The sequence below is a fragment of the Peromyscus maniculatus genome, chromosome 12 (genome assembly GCF_049852395.1).
Source record: "Peromyscus maniculatus bairdii isolate BWxNUB_F1_BW_parent chromosome 12, HU_Pman_BW_mat_3.1, whole genome shotgun sequence".
Classification (NCBI taxonomy): domain Eukaryota; kingdom Metazoa; phylum Chordata; class Mammalia; order Rodentia; family Cricetidae; genus Peromyscus; species Peromyscus maniculatus.
In genome coordinates, this window is record NC_134863.1 from 78,937,920 (window position 1) to 78,956,654 (window position 18,735).

At 47.2% G+C, this 18,735-nt stretch overlaps 1 protein-coding gene across 8 annotated transcripts in view; it reads right to left on the reverse strand.

The window, feature by feature from the left end:
• Positions 1-18,735, reverse strand: part of Tiam1 (TIAM Rac1 associated GEF 1) — a 403,079-nt gene that overhangs the window by 35,074 nt on the left and 349,270 nt on the right. For 7 of the 8 annotated variants that reach the window (XM_015987745.3, XM_076549156.1, XM_076549155.1 and 4 more), the window contains one exon: positions 7,208-7,311. In XM_015987745.3, coding sequence (XP_015843231.1) covers positions 7,208-7,311 — 104 coding nt within the window. Of the gene's footprint in view, positions 1-3,102; positions 3,505-7,207; positions 7,312-18,735 lie in introns of those variants that run through there. The other variant, XM_006994267.4, reaches the window with a different exon arrangement.

Below are 18,735 nucleotides of genomic sequence, written 5' to 3' on the forward strand. Positions count from 1 at the left end.
GACAATCTTACAGGCAGGAGACAGAGTTGACAACCCGCCCCCATCCCATCACACGCTCCCCTGGGCTGCTCCGATTTGCTGTCTGGTCCAGGAACCTAACAACCGAGCGTGGCCCTGGCACCGTGGCTTACACAGTGCTTCTGTAACAATTCCATCTGTAACCACAGCTGGCTGGCCTTCACACACAACTCCCATGACAAACACACCTATCACGGAACTCCAGTTACAGGCAGAACACCCTTTCTTGCACTTTTATCATTGAGATGATTACCCACCGGACCTTGTGTATTATCCCGAGCAGATCCCTCAACTGCACAAAAGGCAAACTCCTGTAAGCAGGAGCAGGGCACTCCAAAAGTCAGGCCCCACCACACAGGAGGCGTCACCTTCTGGTTAAATACAAAAGGTATGGAATGGAATGGGACTTGGGGTTATTGGTTCCTCTCTGATATCATGAGTACCTAAAGACACTACTTTCAAGAATGTGAACAGGGGGGCTGCCTTGGTCTCTGTGAAGTACATTTCTAATTAAACTGGTACCACTCGGGCACTCCATGCCCAGAGGACTCCCTGGATGCCTCCTCTGAGCAGCCTGGGCGTTCTCCTTTCTTCTGTTAGTACCCAAATCAAGTCCTAAATGAATGCGCGCGCACACACACACACACACACACACACACACACACACACACACTCAGAACCATATGAAGTGCGGTGATCAACTTTAACTTTGGGGTCACTTTCTGAGGTTTCAGTTATTATCAGAAAATTCTAACATTTTGTTTTGGCCCTTTCAGGGGAAACCCTGTTTACAAAACCTTTACTGAAGTACTTTATAGTTTATGCTCTTACACATTACAGGTTTTATGCACAGTTGCTCTCGTTTATTAGTTATTAATCTCTTATTGTGCCTAATTTAACATTAAACTCTATCAAAGACATGTATGCATGAGAAAAAACGCAGTGCACGCAGGAACTGGCACTATCCACCTATCCATGGCTTCTGACATCCACTGAGGGTCTCAAGATAGATCCCCTACAGAAAAAGGGAAACTGTAAAATGTGCCCTTCTGGAAGAAATCTCACAGGTAGAAGACAGTCAGAGTTGACAACCAGAGCCCTAACCCCTTAGTTTCTTGGGGGATACCTAAAAGCTCCATGGGGTTCCCTCTGGAGGGCTCAGCCCTTCTCATTAGACCCATCCTGAATGTTCTCTGAAGCTGAATAGGGTCCTTCACAACACTCTGCTCCCGACTCAAGAGGACACACTTTGGGGTGTATCCCAAGGCATTGACTCTCCACACGGGCCTTTTTTTTTCTTCACTGCTAATACATGTTACTTGAAAGAACAAGATGGTTTCATAGAATTAGTAAGTAGATGCATGTAGATATCACTTTGAGTGGGCTGTTTCTGTTTGGAGAGAATTTAAAAGATGCTATAAAGTTTAAGAATTTTGTCTGCTTAAAACACTACCTCTACATTATCCTTTGAAGAAACTCTGACATGCAGGGCCCCCTTGGAGTGTCTCTAAGCTACTGATTTCACATACTGTTGCCCAGTTAAACCTCCAGCTCCCTCCACTGCCTCCCTCCACTGTGGTCAAACCTCTAATCCAGGTCACAGTCACATAGGGTACAGCAGGGAGAGAGAAAGAACCAACCATTTCATAGCTGGTTGTCAGGTGGCTATGGACCACTCACACACCTAGCACCATGAACACACACATGCCCAGCCAGGCAGGCTGGGTGGGAGGTTCCCAACAAGCTCCTCCATGAAGGCAGCTCTGGCTCTGGGGCAAGAGGAAAACCACCCAGGTACTTCCAGCAGGGCACACAGTCTCTCCCCACTTGAGGACTATCAGCAGAAGAAACCACAGAGTAGCACTCACAGGCACTGGAGACTTGAAAATCCTTGAAGGGGCAGAGGTGTCCCCAGTAAAAACTGGGACTCGGCCACCATACAGAGAAGGCAAGACAACAAAGGAGGACCGGCCACGGCCACGTTACCAAGGCCAGCGTGGGCTCGGTGTTGAGGACATTCTTTCCCCCTGTGCAAGATGAAAAGGAAGCCCAAAGGGAGGCAGGGAGACTCTTAAGGACACACAATGACCAACTGGAGCGACCCAGCTGTTTAAGCCTTCCTGTTACGCAACCACCAAAGGCACCGTCTGCCTCCAGATGAGCGACTTCTAAAACTGTTCTTTGACTCTGACCGATTTAACACTTCCCACGGATTCAAAAGGAGCAAGAGTGACCTCAAATCTTACAGCCTTTATTTAAACTTTTTTTTTTTTTTTGAGGGACGGTGGAGCAAAAAAAAAAAAAACCATTTCACAGTCTCAGAGGGCATTACAGTCATCCACTGTTCCTTTAGTTCCCTACCAGCTTTTAGGTCTCTTCTAGCAAACTTCCAACAACAGACACCAGGCAGAGACAAAGTTTGTCTCGTTCAATGACACACTCTCCCGGCCGGCAGACGCCGGGTATCAGCACCAGTCTCCAAAGGCTTAGTATGATGCTGTCACGCCGTTTCTTGACATGCGCTCACTCCTGCGCTCTTTTTGGAGTGTTAACATGTACTACAGGAGCCGATCTACAGAAGTAGGTCAGCTAATGTTAAACCGGTGATTTGCCAGCCCTTCCTTACCGACTGCAAGTCAGCAGTAAAGAAGGGAAAAAGCACCCAAAGGAGCAGAACACCCACCCAGCTGTTTTCCCAGTCCCTTGTCAGAGGCGGAGTGGGAAGGGCATGGTGCGCTGGACATAAAATACATGCAAATTTTCAATAGCAAAAAAAAAAGGGGGGGGGGACACCAGTAAGAGTTAAAAAGATAAAAAATAAAATTTAAAAAGCCAAAGCTTTCTTCCACCTAAATCTGAAAAAAATAAAAGATAAATATAAAGACCCAACACAAATTCAACTGCATGCTAACTACTGACCGCATCTTCCCCAAACTGCTGCAATACATGGTCTTTGTGAACAAGGGTGCCCAGAAAGAAAGGGGGCTGAAATACGGAGCTGGGGGACAAGCATAAGCATCATTAGATGAACACAGAAGCAAGTCTTCCCTGGGGCGGGGCGGACAGAAACAGCAGAGCGCTCACCAGATGAAGTGTGCGATAGAGAGGGCCACCTGCCCTGGCGTCCTCCATCCTGGGTTTACGCTTGATTTTCCACAGTGCAGACATCCTCAGGGGTCTAGTCTCATGGTAATTCCTCCTTAGCACTTCAAGTGTTCAGCAAGGAAACCGAAGTTTCTTAAAATACTCAGAAAGCCCCGGCCACCTTCCCGCTTGCAGAGAGCTTTTCCCTCACCAGGGTATCCCATGCTGGTTCTCCAGGGCGGACCTGTGACCACATCTCAATGCAGACCTGACAGCGGCCACGGCCCCCAGAGAGGCACCTGCTTCCCTCCCGACTTGCGCTCGCTCCGGGAGGCTGTCAAAGGCTGTATCCTGGATAAGAACTCATGCTTTGATTTTACCTGCCTCAGCAATAAAAGTCCCAGAAAGAGAGAGCCAAAGCCAGCAAGACAACAAAACCCTCCCAGGCTGTGGGTGGCCCTGCCCTGCAGCCAGCGGGCCAGCTGATTGGCCAGCATCTCAAATGGCACAGGAATATTAAAGCGGCCAGCCAGGACAACTTCGCTGCTCCCCTCAGGGGGTCACGGGAACCCCCACCACACAAACCCGCTCTTTCAAGTGTGTGTCCTGCTGCACTTCATGCTAGGGCTTCATCACAAAAAACGGATGCGTCCCAAGCAATTACAGCATGCATGAAAACCAAAACAGGAGCAGTCGGGAATGGAAAGGCACTGAAAATGATCCCAATACAGTTTCTAACTGGGAAACAACGTCCGAGCCACCAGGGAGCCTGGAATGCAGGACACGGGGCTCCTCTGACCTCAGCTAACTCCCATTCCATTCCACAAACAAGAGTTTTCGACCAGAAGCTGCAAAGAGAAATAAGTCACTAGGGGTGAGGAGACCTAAGGCTGTCACCATGTCACACAGAGGAAAGAAGCACTGACAAGGGGAGGTGCTAGACTCCCCTGCCTTTTGACAACCTCACCCATCAAGGTGACATTCCTACATCATCACGAGTGAAGAGCAAGCTCACAGGTATCCACTTGCTCAGCTCCAAAAGGCCATGCACAACTAATCTTCATTGAAAAGACAGAATACAAACAGCTTTTGCTTTCCATCCAGCTCATTTAGAAGGAAACACACACACACACACACACACACACACACACACACACACACACACACACAACCCACAGGGTCTCTGGCTTCACACGTCCCCTCTAGAATAAAAACTGATAATGCAGTAGGACGTGATGGTGCATGCCTTTAATCCAGCACTCAGGAGGCTGAGGCTGCCAGGTGTTCTCTGTGAGTTCAAGGCCAGCGTGGTCAATATAGTGGACAGGGCTATATAGTGAGACCCTGTCTTTAAAAGACAAAATGAGAGAGAGAGAGAGAGAGAGAGAGAGAGAGAGAGAGAGAGAGAGAGAGAGAGAGAGAGAGAGAGAGAGAGAGACACCAACCAAATCTAATCAGTTATTTCAATATTCTGTTGGGTGTAGGCACGTCTGGTCGCAGGGCATGCCACGGTGCATGTGTGGAGGTCGGATGACAATCTGCAGGACCCAATGGCTCCTCCCACCATGTGGATCTCAGGGGCAGAAATCAGGCTGACAAGCTTGGCGACAGGTTCCTAAGCCCGCTGAACCACTTCGTCATCCACTTTCTATTAATTTCTTAGGTATCTTTCTCTACCTGATGAACGTGTGTGCGTTCAGACAAGGCTTAATCATCCCTTCCAGGTTACAGCAGTATACAACTTAAAAATGAATTTACATACCAATACAGTCGATGCAACCAGAGCGTTTAACCTTAATCAAGAGACACTTTAGGAAGATTAAGCATCAGGAAACTGGCTAGATGGCTCGTGGCTGTATATCTAATTGGCCTCTAGCACCACTAATAAATTAGTTCCCTCTTTCATGAAGCCTGGTATTTAATGTCGGCACAAAACAATCTGGCTGCAGGTAATTTAAATGCAGGCATCAATAACACAAGGCCCAGGGCCAGACTGGGTTGTTATCTTGCTTTCAATACCACAGACCGCATGGGTTTCTCAGCAAGTGCCTAACCCCACCCGCAGTCTCCTCCTTAACAGAATCCGAGAGCATCTTTTTCAGGAGTGTTGCGAAGATGACGTTATGTGAAACGGTACCTACTATACGCCACAGATAGAATTAGCATGACTTTATAATTAATATTCCGTGGGACCCGGTCACCAAGATCTGCCTGTATAATTCGAATTTTTTTTGCTTTCAAATCTCTTGAATCAGAAATTTAATCAATGAAGGGCTACTAACAGGAGCTGGAGAGATGGCTCAGTGCGGAAGAGCACTTGGCTTACTCCGGGTTTCCTCGCTGTGATCAACACCATGCAAAACAAATTGGGAAGGAAAGGGCATCTCTGTCTTCTATCTTGGAGTCACAGTCCATCACTGAGGGAAGTCAGGACAGGAATCCAAGCCAGGAGCTGAAGCAGAGACCAAGGAGGAAGCTGCGTATTGGCTATGCCCCACGGCTTCCAGCTTCCGGCTTCCGCCACCTGCTCTCTTATACCATCCAAGACCACGGTCCCAGGGGTGGCTCCACCCACTCCCAGTGGGGTGGGCCTGCATTAATCGTTAGTCAAGAAAACGCCCCAAAGGCTACTCTGATGGGGGCTTTCTTTCAACTGGGACAACCTCTCTGCAGATGACCTGAATTTATGTCAAGCTGACAAAAAAAAACCAACCAGCACACTGCTCTTGCAGAGGATCAAAGCTTGGTTCCCACTCTCCATGTTTAAGAGCTCCCCCCCCCCCCCAACCTATAACTCCAGCTCCAGGAGATCCAATACCTTCTTCTGGCTTCCAATATGTGATTTGTTCATGTGGGTGACTGGGAAGTGTCGGAAAACAACGGGCAGTGGAGAGATTAACATTATCTGACAAGATGATTGTGGAGTAGCCTTAATTGTCAACCTAGACAATTACACAAGCTAGAGTCATGTGAGAGGAGAAGGGAATACTCAGATCAGCCTGGCCTTTGGGCAAGTCTCTGGGGCATTGTCTTGATTATTAACTGATGCAGGAGGACTCAGCCCACTCCAGGTGGCACCATCCCTAGGCAGACTGTCCTGGACTGTATAAGAAAGTTAGTTAAGCCACACATGGTGGTATAATGTTTAATCCTAGCACTCAAAAGGTAGAGGCAAAGGGATTTCTGCAAGACCAAGGCCAGCCAGGTCTAAATAGTGAGACAGACACTGTCTCGAAAAACTCAAAAAACAGGTAGTGGTGGGGAGGTATGCACCAAGCCTTCTTCCACCGTTTCTACTTCAGGTTCCTGCCTTAACTTCTATCAACTGTGACCTGAAGCGTAAGATGAAATAAACCTTTCCCTCCCCTAAGTTGATAATGGTCAGAGTGTTTTTATCATAGCAGCAGAAAAGTAACTAATACAGTGATGCAGTCTGGAAACATGTCTTTTGGACACAAGGGTTTTTAAACACTATTGCTTCAGAAACTCTGGAACAAACGAATTACTGATACACTGAACACTTGACAAAGTAGAAGAGAAGCCCGCAGAATTACAGACATCAATCTCATTGTGTTACACCAAAGTATCAAAAGAAAAGGTTTTGCTCACAGTATTCAACTAAAGAACAGTATAATTGTCTTAATTTTAAAAAAAAATTGTTTCCTTTCCCTTTAGTGTAAAAAAAAGTGCACCTTGAACAAGGGCGGAAAGCACATTGCTCAAAAGCGGCTCATTACAGAACCCCTAAGTAGCAAGAAGGCATCGCTGACTCAATTATGCGCATTTGAGATGATGCCTCATCCTGCCCAAATGACGACGGAGGAAGGAAATGGGATGAAATTGTGGCATTAATGGGGAATTCCAGCCGGGGCAGAAATTAACGAAAGAAGCCTCAATTCGTTCCCAGTGATTTCTGCCCTGGATTCTCCCATATGGGTTCGTTACCAAGGCTGCAATTTGGATTCCATGTCCAGCTATTTAGTAGCATCTCAGAAGCAGAAACACTTCATCCCACGGAGAGGCCACCTAAGCACACGCAGCCGCAGAGGTGGCGTGTCAGCTGTGATCCTGCAGGACACGGGATGTGAAAATGAAAATCTCTCACCTTGCTGCTGTGATCTGTGTCATCGGAAGACTCCAGGTCTGGTCCCTCGCCCTCTTCTGGAGCGACCTCAGCACTGCTGCCCTGCTCGCTGCAGAGACTGTGCCCTGCCAGAGAAGCAGAAGAACGCACGCCGTCAGCACATACAGTCATGGCCGAATGCTATCTGGTGTGTGATGGCGGCCAGAAGTGAAGCATGGGGTGCATGCGCGTGTGTGTGCGTGTGCGTGTGCGTGTGCGTGTGCGTGTGCGTGTGTGTGTGTATTGATGATTCTCCGAGTATGTGTGTATTGATGATTCTCCTAGTACAAGTCATAATCTTGGCTCAATAAATTTTTATTGTCACTGCTATGATATTTCACATACATTTTTATACATTTTTATACTTTAAATGTTTGACAATTTAAAGTAATTGTTATGGGTAAAATATTTGTTCCCCACAATCCTTATGTTGAAACAAGGAAAACAATGCCAAAGGGATGGAATTTTGAGGTAGAGTCTGAGGAGGTAGTGAATTCAGACAGATTAGGTCATGAGGGGGTGGGTATCTGTATAACAGGTGAGTGATAGAGCAAGATGCCTAGCATCAACCAGAAGCTCCCACACTCACACAGACACATGCACCCCTGTGCACACATATACACATACCCATGCACACATGCACACACACACATATGCACATACACTCCAAATACACATGTACCCATACCCGTGCACACAGGCATACAATCATGCACACAAGACACACACACACATACGCCCATGCACACATAGGTGGCGGGGGTGGGGTGGGGTGGGGGGGGTAACAATCACATCTGAATTCCTGGGGACTGGTTAAACATAGATTCTATTCAACAGACAGGGACCACATAGGGCCTGATACCCCTTCTTTTTCCCACTAGCTCTGAATGTTCCCAGTAAATACTCGGGTCCACTGCCCATACCTGTAGCAGAAAGACTCTTGTGCAATAACGCCTTCCCATGTAGAATCTGAACAGGCAGGGACCCAGGGGCACTGCCATTCCTATCAGGACACACAACCCTGAAGCCACGCGGAAGAAACAAGTCTCTGGGTCAGGACAACTTGGGGAGAGATAGGAGGGAGCGTGGCAGGTCTTTTCCCTCAGACTATATAATCACAGGGCTGCCCTCGAGGGGGAGCAAGGGCTCAGATTTATACAACGTGCTCCATCCAAGAAAGGGGAAAACCTCTTGTCCTCGTTACTTTTCTATTGCTGTGAAGAGACGATGTATAGAAGAAAACAGTTAACGAGGGCTTCCTTACGGTCTTAGAGAGGCAGTCCAGACCACCATGGCAGGACGGGACAGTGGCGCCTACCAACTGGAAACCGAACACGAAAATACATGAGCCCACGGGGTCCATTCTCATTCAACCTACCACACCACCTCAAGGTCTTTCTGGATTTTCATCCCAATGGCATTACAGACTGCGCATGGCCCAACAGGAAGCCATAACCCCGCGTTAGGAAACACAAGAGGGCTGAGGATGTACTTCAGCCTTAAAGCTCTTACCTAACAAAACTGCCCTAAGAAAGCAAAGAGCAGGCCGGGCGGTGGTGGCACACGCCTTTAATCCCAGCACTCGGGAGGCAGAGCCAGGCGGATCTCTGTGAGTTCGAGGCCAGCCTGGGCTACCAAGTGAGTTCCAGGAAAGGCGCAAAGCTACACAGAGAAACCCTGTCTCGAAAAAACCAAAAAAAAAAAAAAAAAAGAACGCAAAGAGCAGAAGAACACGTCCCTACAAGGGCGGAAGACACCAAGGAACACAGGAAAGCCAGCTTCCTGACTCAAAATGTCAAGTAGCAAGGGCGAAATTATTTTTGTACAAAAAGGTGCTTTCAAAAAAGATCATACAAATTAATGGAATTTCTATAATAATAATAATAATAATAATAACAATAATAGTTGTATCCATAGAAATTAAACAGTTGATGGATAAGAATATAAATCAAAGTTAAAAAAAAAAAAAGGAGGATTGTTAAGTCCATCTGAAAGCACTGCCTTATTCTAGCAAATAAACCTTCATATAAACTGCAATTTCAGTGTCCGACCACTCAGAAGTTTAGGTACAGGAGTGGTTAAGAGTTAAAAGCACTGACTGCTCTTCCCAGGTACCCAGGTTCATTCCCCAGTACTCATACAGCACTTCACAGCCATTTGTAACTACAGGACAATGCACACATGTGGTGAACAGACACCCACTCAGGCGAAACACCCACAAACACTAAATAATAAAGCCAAGAAATAACACACACAAATTTGGAGATGCGGAACTCAGCAGTAAAGTCCTTGCCTAGAAACAGGTGAGGCTCCAAATTCAGCCCCTAGAACCCCACAAGTGAATAGCAAAGGAGACTGTGATAAGAACTCCTTAGAAACAGAGTGAGAGCATGTGCCTCACTTAAAAAAATCTCTGAAATATGTATTTCAGGGGGAAAAAAATTAAACACGGTTATAACCCTAAAAAAATCTGGTATGCAAACTGAAATGATAAAATGCTGACATTTACATGGGTTAGGCTTAAAATATAAAACAACCCCACCTCCTCTCTCAAAAAGACGTTTTGGTGTTTCAAACAGAACCAAAACTGTTTGGAAGATACAATTAAAACAGAGCTGAGGGCGACTGAAGCTGAGGAAGAGGAAGAACTAGCTTTGGTTTCTGCTAGGTGAAGAATCATGTCCAAACCGTAAGAGCAAGCAGTAGAAGAATAGGGACAGGTTATGTAAGTTGCAGATGGAATTTAAAAATGCAATTCAGGAAAGAGAAGGGAAAATAAGTGAGAAAAATGAAATGAGATTACAGATATAGGTCAGAATACATGGATCTTCTAAAAAAAACGTGAAAGGCTTAACTTAAATAAATACACTATAAAAGAAAGCCCCAGCAGAAGGATATACACAAGAAATAGAGCAGAACACCCAGGGAAGAGTCCAGACATGGAGAGCATAACCAAGCACATGGAACCTTCTAGAAATGACTAAATGCAATAGGCTTAGTCAGGACAAAGAAGACACAAACATTTACAACGGCTAAGCTTGATTTGTGAATGGTTTTCTAGCCCTCCTCCCAAGGATTAGCAATTTACACAAGAAGAGATCTACTGAAGGCCGAAACTGCCTTAACTTAGGGAAGCGGCATTCAGGCAGACCACCCTGGCAACACCTTCCTGGAACTAAGAAAAGTCCAACCCCACCAAAGACAGTGAAGGAGAAGAAAAACAAGATGGAGGTACTTTCCCCGCCGGAGAGCAAAACATGAGATAAAGTTATAGCACCAGAATGGAGCACAGAACGCACTGCTTACAAGAGCCACACCCCAGATGGAAGTGTGACACTCAGCAGACGCACCAGTACAGTCAGGAAAGAGATGGAACATTTGACAAATGTCACAAGTGCAGTGGGTGGCCCACGTGGAAAAAAAAACCACACCGATCCTAACTCACGCCAGTCACAAAAAACAGCTCCAGGTGGACACAGACTCAGCAGAAAACCCACTGGACAAATACCACTAACAAGGGGGGGGGGGGGGGGGGAGAAAGGGACACAGGACACAGGCCTGCCACCAGCTCAATCCCTCCCACCCTAGAAGCACAGCCCTGAGACTAGACCCTGCATCAGAAATCTGGGCTGACTCATGGCTTGCTCTGGCTTCAGAAATAATACAAGTGAAAATACACACATTTCCCGCCGCGGCCCCAAGCGGCTGCACAGTTCCTGTTCTTGCCCGCCATACAAAGAAACCCCAAACTACAGCTTCAAAGATGAGAGGCTTCGTACAGAGGAGGTCCCCGCTGCCCAATTACATGCGAGCAAGGACAGTGTCAACCACACGGCCTCAGCCAAGCCCTGAGTGACTCCAAGCCAAGACAGTAGTCTCCAACCTGCTGAGCTTATCCCAAGCCACCAGGCTACAGGAGTGAGGCTGTACTGTACTGGTGTGTTCTGCAGCAGTAACCACGAACTGGTCAGGAAGGGATGCTCGTGACCAAAGAAGACAGGGGAGAGGAAGTGACAGTGGGCCCCACTTCCAAGAATACTGGAGGGAAAGAGCAGAGCAGCCAGGCCAGGGATCCAAACAGAGAGGGGACACCTCCTTCCCACACGCGGATCCTTTTCTGGATACCCTCGGCTTGGTGGGCTTACTTACACGCGCGCGCGCGCACACGCACACACACACACACCACACACACACTTTCACAACTTTCTACGGCAGCAGCACTATTCTTACCACAGAATGCACTCCTCCAAACAATGGAGGCTAAAGGAATTACCCTCTTCGTTTGGGGGCATTCTCCCCCCTCACACGCCAGGCAGGAAACAGCATCCACCCTCCGCAGGCTGCCCTGTTAGCCATCAGGGAAAGAACTAAAGACAGGGCTCAGAGGGGCTGAGACCACCAGGGCAAGGCACCGTTCAGTCCCAGCCCTGAGCACAGGGCCAGGCAGGCACAGGGAGGCTCCCATGAGAGAGTGAGGAAGCCAAGAGCGCCCTCAGGACAGAACCTGCTGGCCATCGCAAAAGCTACTACACATAAAACCCACTGCTGTGAACCGGTGAGAGCATCTCTCTGGCTTGTAAATTACTTCCATATCACCATCAAGTCTTCATGGTTGAAAAACCTTTGCAAGTCACTCATCCCCCACACCACTAAGACTGACACAATGCAAACCCAGCCACAAAAGTTTAACTCACAATTTAGTGCTTATTTAGATCATACAGCATTCATGTGCCTTTCTTCAAGCCCTCGTGGCAATTAAACATAAAGGAAAAAAATCCTCGTCTAGTGAGATACACAAGCAATGTGTTCAAGTTAAACAAATTCTCTAGTTCAAGCACTAAACTTATTTCTCTCTCTCTCTCTCTCTCTCTCTCTCTCTCTCTCTCTCTCTCTCTCTCTCTCTCTATCTCTCTCTCTCTCTCTCTCTCTGTGTGTGTGTAAAACTTTCAGGAACTGGCTCTCTCCTTTCACCAAGTGAGTCCCAAGAATCAAAGTCAGGTTGTCAGGCTTGGTGGCAACTTCTTTAAGCACTGAGCCGCCTGACCAGCCCCTAGGAATGAACTTTTAAAAGTTATGACTAATACTGGAATTCAGACGAGGGATAAACGTGATTGACAGATTGGTGGGGAGGGCTAGAAGAGACTGGACAACCCTAAAGGCATCCGTCTGGGACTCAACTGTTGGGCTGTGGTTCCATTTTCCTTTCCAATCATGTCTTAGCTACACCATTAAAAGAATCTCATGTTCACCCCACAATACATGGCATCGGCATCTGCAGCCAAAAAAAAAAAAAAAAACAGAAACCAAACCCACTACAGGAGCAAAACTGTACTGCAGGAGCAAACTGGAGACAGCATAATACATTGGGAGTGAGCCTGAGTGGTACACCCATGTATTCCAGCACCCGGAAGGCTGAGGCAGGAGGATGGCAAGTTTGAAGCTAACATGGTCTATGTAGTAAGCTGTAGGACACCCTGGGGTAGAGCAAGACCCTGTCTCAAAAAGAAATAAATATGGGCTGGAGAGACAGCCCAGCGGGGAAAGGCACCTGGCCACCAAGCCTAAGGACCTGAGTTCAATTTGAGGGACACACAAGGTAGGAGAGAACTGCCCCCCCCCCCCCGCCCCGGCAAGTAGTCCACTGGCTCCCACATGTACGCCACAATAAATATGTACATGTACATGAGTACATAAAAGAGAAAAGTAATAAAAACACTGTGGAAAAGTCTTAACATTGACAATTTTGGCTTAATTGTCAGCTTGTTGAGAAAGTAAAATAGAACGTACCTTGGTGGTTTTTAAAATTATTTTTATTTCTATTTAATTTTATGTGTATCCTTGTTTTCCTGCACGTATGTGCGTGCTCTATGCGCATCCCTAGTGCCCAAAGAGGCCAGAAGACGGTAACAGATCTCCTAGAACTGGAGTTACAGACAGTTGCAAGCCTCCATGTAGGTGCTGGGAATGGAAACCAGGTCTTCTGCAAGAGCAACAAGTGTTCTTATCCACCGAACCATCTCTCCAGACCCTACACTAATCATTTTAAAAAACACAAAACCGAAGCCCACCCCACCCCCCAGTCTACAAAGTAATACCCACCCCCATCCACACACTGGCTCTGATAGATGCCATCAATCAAATCTCGCTGGAAATCAAGACAAGGCATTTGGATTCCCCCACACCCCAGCAGGACCCACAGAAGCAGGCCATGTGCTAAGTGACAGAAAGCAAGGCTTGCCAACAGTTTACAAGGCATACATGGCTGCGAACCTTATCGACAAACAAACAGGGACCATGTGTGTGTGGCCGGGCATCTGTGAGGCTTCGGAGAATCCGTAAGACTGGCCCAGATTTGTTTTCAGGACGACAAAGCTGTTCACTTGCTCTTCTACGTCACCCCTCCCTGTTCCCTAAGTGCTGAGCCCCCAGAACAAAACAGAGCCTTCCATCTCTGTTCTGCACAGAGAACACTTACAGGCCAGGCAGATCCAGCGCCGTCCCTGCCTGGTGCAAACAATTCCTCCTCTGAGCCGAGGTGCCTTAGCCGTGCATGGCAACACAGGGGCCTTTCCTGCGAACCAGATGCCAGGGAATCGACTTCCTGCAGGAGGTGCATCTGCGCTCACTGCAGCCCACAGCTTCCCCTCAGCAGCAGACAGATGTGCTGGAGGCCGATCAAAGGGTCGGCGAGTCTCCAATCTGAGCCTGATCTGAACGTCTCTAATGTGTCACTGGCCGGCTGTCAGCCACCCAGGCTCGGTCGGCTCTCTCTTTAGCTCAAAATGCAAGAATACTTTTCACTTTTCAAATAAGATGCAGCATAGCCCCTCCAGAGAGCCCAGCGTTTTTTTTTTTACTACAAAAGTGCGGACTCCTTGCTGAGATAACACAAGACACCTGCATCACTTCGTCAGCCAAGTAGAAGTCTAGGGGCGGGACGATGCATCAGAGGCACTGCACTGCACGGTACTGCACTGCACTGCACTGCACTGGAAGGAAGGATGGCTAATAACAGAACTTAAGAGAGACAAGCAGAATTTTCGTGTGTGTGTGTGTGTGTGTGTGTGTGTGTGTGTGTGTGTGTGTGTGTGTGTGTGTGTAAGAGGGTCTTGCTAATGTAGTCCTGGCTGGTCTAGTACTTGCTACATTATTCAAGATTACTTCTCCCTCTCAGCAATCCTGCCTGTCCCCCATCCTGCCAGAAGGACAGGTTTATATCAACCGTACCTGGCTCTAAACACACACTTAAGACTTCTGAAGACACCACAGATGCCACTGGAATTACAATTCTTTTTTTTTTTTTTTTTTAATTTGGTTTTTTTCGAGACAGGGTTTTTCTGTGTAGCTTTGAGCCTTTCCTGGAACTCATTCTGTAGCCCAGACTGGATCAACCTGGCTCTGCCTCCCTAGTGCTGAGATTAAAGGCGTGCACCACCACTGCCCGGCCTTGGAATGACAAGTCTTAGAATTTGCATAAAAGTTGAGTTTTTGTTAATTGAACTTTGTTTCATGGGTGAATTTCATGATTTATATTTTATACCACGGTAATTTTACTCATTAAGAAGCCACCTTGCCTTCTTGGAGGTGGGGGGGGGGGTTGGGGGGAGGCTGGGAGGTAGGAAGAGAGGAATCTTTGATTGATGTGTAAAATGAATGAAAATTTTTTTCTTAATAAGAAAAAAGTGAAGCCAACATTCAAAATAAGTTTCCTTCTCTCCCCTTAGTAGGAATGGTAGTAAAGGGACATGCCAGACAAGCATGTTAAAACATGATGGGCATGTGTTTTAGGAAGCTTCTAAAAATATTCAGATCTGTATCTGCCTTCCTACACTGATGCTCTCTGAGATGCGTAGCTGACTGAGGAAGGTCTGTAGCTTCTAAGACACCTGGCAGACCGCAGCAATCTCTGAGGGGCATTTTTGTTTGGGGGTGAGCAGGTTGTAGGGATGCATAGACCAGCCCTTTACACCAAAGAACGACCTGGTCCCCAATGTTAAGATCAGTATTCAAAGCAAATCCCATAGGAACTTAGCAAAGGCTTCTAGGAAACTCCATGCAAACAGTTTCCAAGTTCTCACACCAGCTTCGTCTTTACAATAAGGATGCTCCCAGGATAACGGTCACTGAGGGAACTGCCCTTTTTTTGGTCCTGGCTAGCTTCCTGGTGTGTATGTAAACAAGTGCTTAGGAAATAAGACAAAAACAGGGCCAGTAAGACTCCAGGTAGAACTTACGGACTGCAAATGGCCATGGATGAGAACTGGGTCTTAAAATACCGAGGAGACGTCCTTTTCCCGACCTTGGCTTTGAAGGCAATGTGACAACATGCACTACGCTCCCTTCTTTTATCAAGGAGTAAAAGAAAATGCACAGCCCCTTAACAGATTTCCAACATCAAAATCTCAGTGAAGTAGACCCCGAAATAGCATCAACGAAGTCTGCACATCACCAGAGCTTCCTCATTACCATTTTCCCAGGGCAAGGTCTACAAACAGGAAGAGCTGCTGGTCTAAGTCCCAGCTCTAGGTACATGTGAAAAATCAGTCAAGGAGTCTAAAATGCCGTCTAAAACAACGCCCAAAATAAACACACAACAAGAGTCGGAGCGACTCCAAAGCTGTGAAAGGGGTCCAGGGACCTCAGCATTCGGTACTACAGAATTCCTCCTCTCCACCTGGAGATGGTAAGCACAGTGAAATTCATAAGCCCATGTGGGGAGCAGACGGTGTGGGGGGACAGCTGACTGTTATTGGTCAGACAACACCCATGTCCTCCGTGACAGACACTGTTTTAGGATGTAACCTGTTTCTTAATACTTACTGTTCGTCTAAACATTGCATTGACCTAGTAGGATGACAGTGTGCTCTTGTCTCCACTTTATAATGAGATCACAGGACACAGAATGGTGCATCAGGGCTCACAGGACCACGGGCTCACATCGAAATGAGCGCAGTCCCAGAGAACCTGGGTCAGGGCCTATTTTTAACCACCAGTCTATGATGTTCCCACACACAAGCCTCTATGTGAGAAAGAGGTTCAGAAATAACCAAAGCTTGAAAGAGAGTCAATACCTTCAATCCCGGCTCTCAGGGGAAGGTCTGGTCAATCGTGCACGCTGGGCAGACAGTACCAGAGCTCATATGGGCCTCAAAGTCCCCGAGATGTTCCCACTTCCCACCTGGGTCTCTGTCCAGGTCACTACATACTCAGTATGACCATCTTAAAGACGCTCTAGCACTACACCCCAAACTTGCCACTCGGATGGCTACTATTTTTAGTTACTTCTAAATTTAGATCACAGCTGGAGTAGAGGCTACCCATTGTCCAGCGTCTCTGTGCTAACTGCCAGCCATCTGCTGAGTCCCTGTTATCTCTGCCTGGCTATGGGGCAGGCTCACGGGCTACCCATCCTGTTTCCTCGCTCTTCATCCTGTTTCCTCGCTCTTCCCTTTCATCTTCTGCTGTTAAATGAGGAACAGGAAGTGGAAGGCAGAGACCCAGGTGGGGACCATGAGCTTCAAGTCACAGCCATTTGGTTAGGGAAAAAACAACAACAACAACAACAAAGGAAAGAATAAATCTCCTACAGAAGACTCCAGGGTCGCGGTTTTACTGTTTTAGATAAGGCTGCGTTCAGTGGTTTTGGCACAGGGACTCCGCAGGTGCCTGGTCTATGCGAGGTGACAGGAAAGCCCGGGCTTAGCAGACTCCATTGTATCAAAGACAGGACAACTACCACATACACGGAATACACCCAGATCCTTCTACAACAGGAACCTACAGACAAGGACACACTAAAAACTATTTCGCCTCGTTTATTATCATCTCAGTATTCAAGAGGCTGAGGCAGCAGAATTCCAATTTGGGCGCCAACTTGGAAACATCTAGTGATTCTAGGCTGACCTGAGCTATAGCGCTAGACCTGGTTTCAAAAACAATTATTTAAAAACACTCAGGGAAATAATTTGTGTATATTCGAAGGGTCTTTTCAGTAAGAAACAGTATCAGTAAATAAGGAAGCAATTTGCAAGCAAGAGTCCATTTTACAGCCGGGCGGTGGTGGCGCACGCCTTTAATCCCAGCACTCGGGAGGCAGAGCCAGGCGGATCTCTGTGAGTTCGAGGCCAGCCTGGGCTACCAAGTGAGCTCCAGGAAAGGCGCAAAGCTACACAGAGAAACCCTGTCTCGAAAAACCAAAAAAAAAAAAAAAAAAAAAAAAAAAGAGTCCATTTTACACAGGGGCATTCTCTCTAGGGGCCCAGAGAGTAACCATTTCTGGCTTGGTGGACCATAACTCCCCATCACAACCGCTTCATCTGCCATTGCAGTGGGAACAAACCCAAAACAAGATGTGCCCAGAAGGATCCAAGTTGTTCAGAATCAGGTGGGGTGATCAGGTTTCAGTTTGTGGATGATAATATGCAAATTCTGAATCTGTATCTGTGAAGGATAGGAATGACCCTGATAGGAAATTAATCCAAACACGATCACACTCCAGCTTCATGTACATGATCACAGAATCCTGCAACAAGCCCATGGCGCACCCAATGTGTTTCACTCTGTCACCCTGCAGGACAGAGGCTGTGGGTTCTTTTGGAGGATCACACATGCCACCTTGTGGCCATCTGAGAGAATAGCCTCCATGGTCCCGATCCCCCTTTTCTTGGCATTCTGGGCTCCCCGAAGCAGCTTTTTAAGAGCAACGACCAGTACAACACAGCCATCCAAGGAAGGCAATAGTAACTAAGTACAATCAATTTTTTGAAGCTTCAACTTGTCAAATTCTTCCAAGAGCCATGAAACAAAACCATGAATGATCGATCACAGGCTTCTCACTGAAGCAGCCAAGCTGCAGATGGTAATTTGACAAGAATGGCAAGCAGCGATACACAAGTGCCTAACAACACAGATACGGAACTAGAAAAACACACACACACACACACACACACACACACACACACACACACACACACACACACACACACACACACAAACGCATATGCACCCTGCCTCAAGCTTTTTTTTTCCCCCTGAAAACACAAGCCAAAGAGAAAATACTTCTGAAATTAAGCCTAGTCAGTCAACCCAAACCCTAGCACCAGTTCATAAAAACTGAGCTACTGCAATCCACCCAGTTCCTCTGTTCATACATTCAGTCTCAAGTTCAACCGGAAAGGGTCGCCTGTGTGGGAAGCCGTGTCCAAAGGGAAGGACCGCACAGAGGAAGAAAACACACCTATTCCAAGAAAACAAACACTAAGGAAAGAGACAGGCAAGTCAAAAGTATCAAATGAGCCAGGCTTGGAGGTGTTCTCGGAAAGCAGAGGCAGGGAAATCTTGGGTTCAAGGCCAACCGAGGCTATTCAGGGGGTTCCAAGGCAGTCTGGGCTACAAAGTGAAAGCCCGTCAGACTAAAACTTAAAAAGCAAACAAACAAGTAACCCTCATAGGACAATATGGCCGGAGCCCAAAGAGACACATTTTGCAGGCCATGGAGCTTGGGTGGGCAC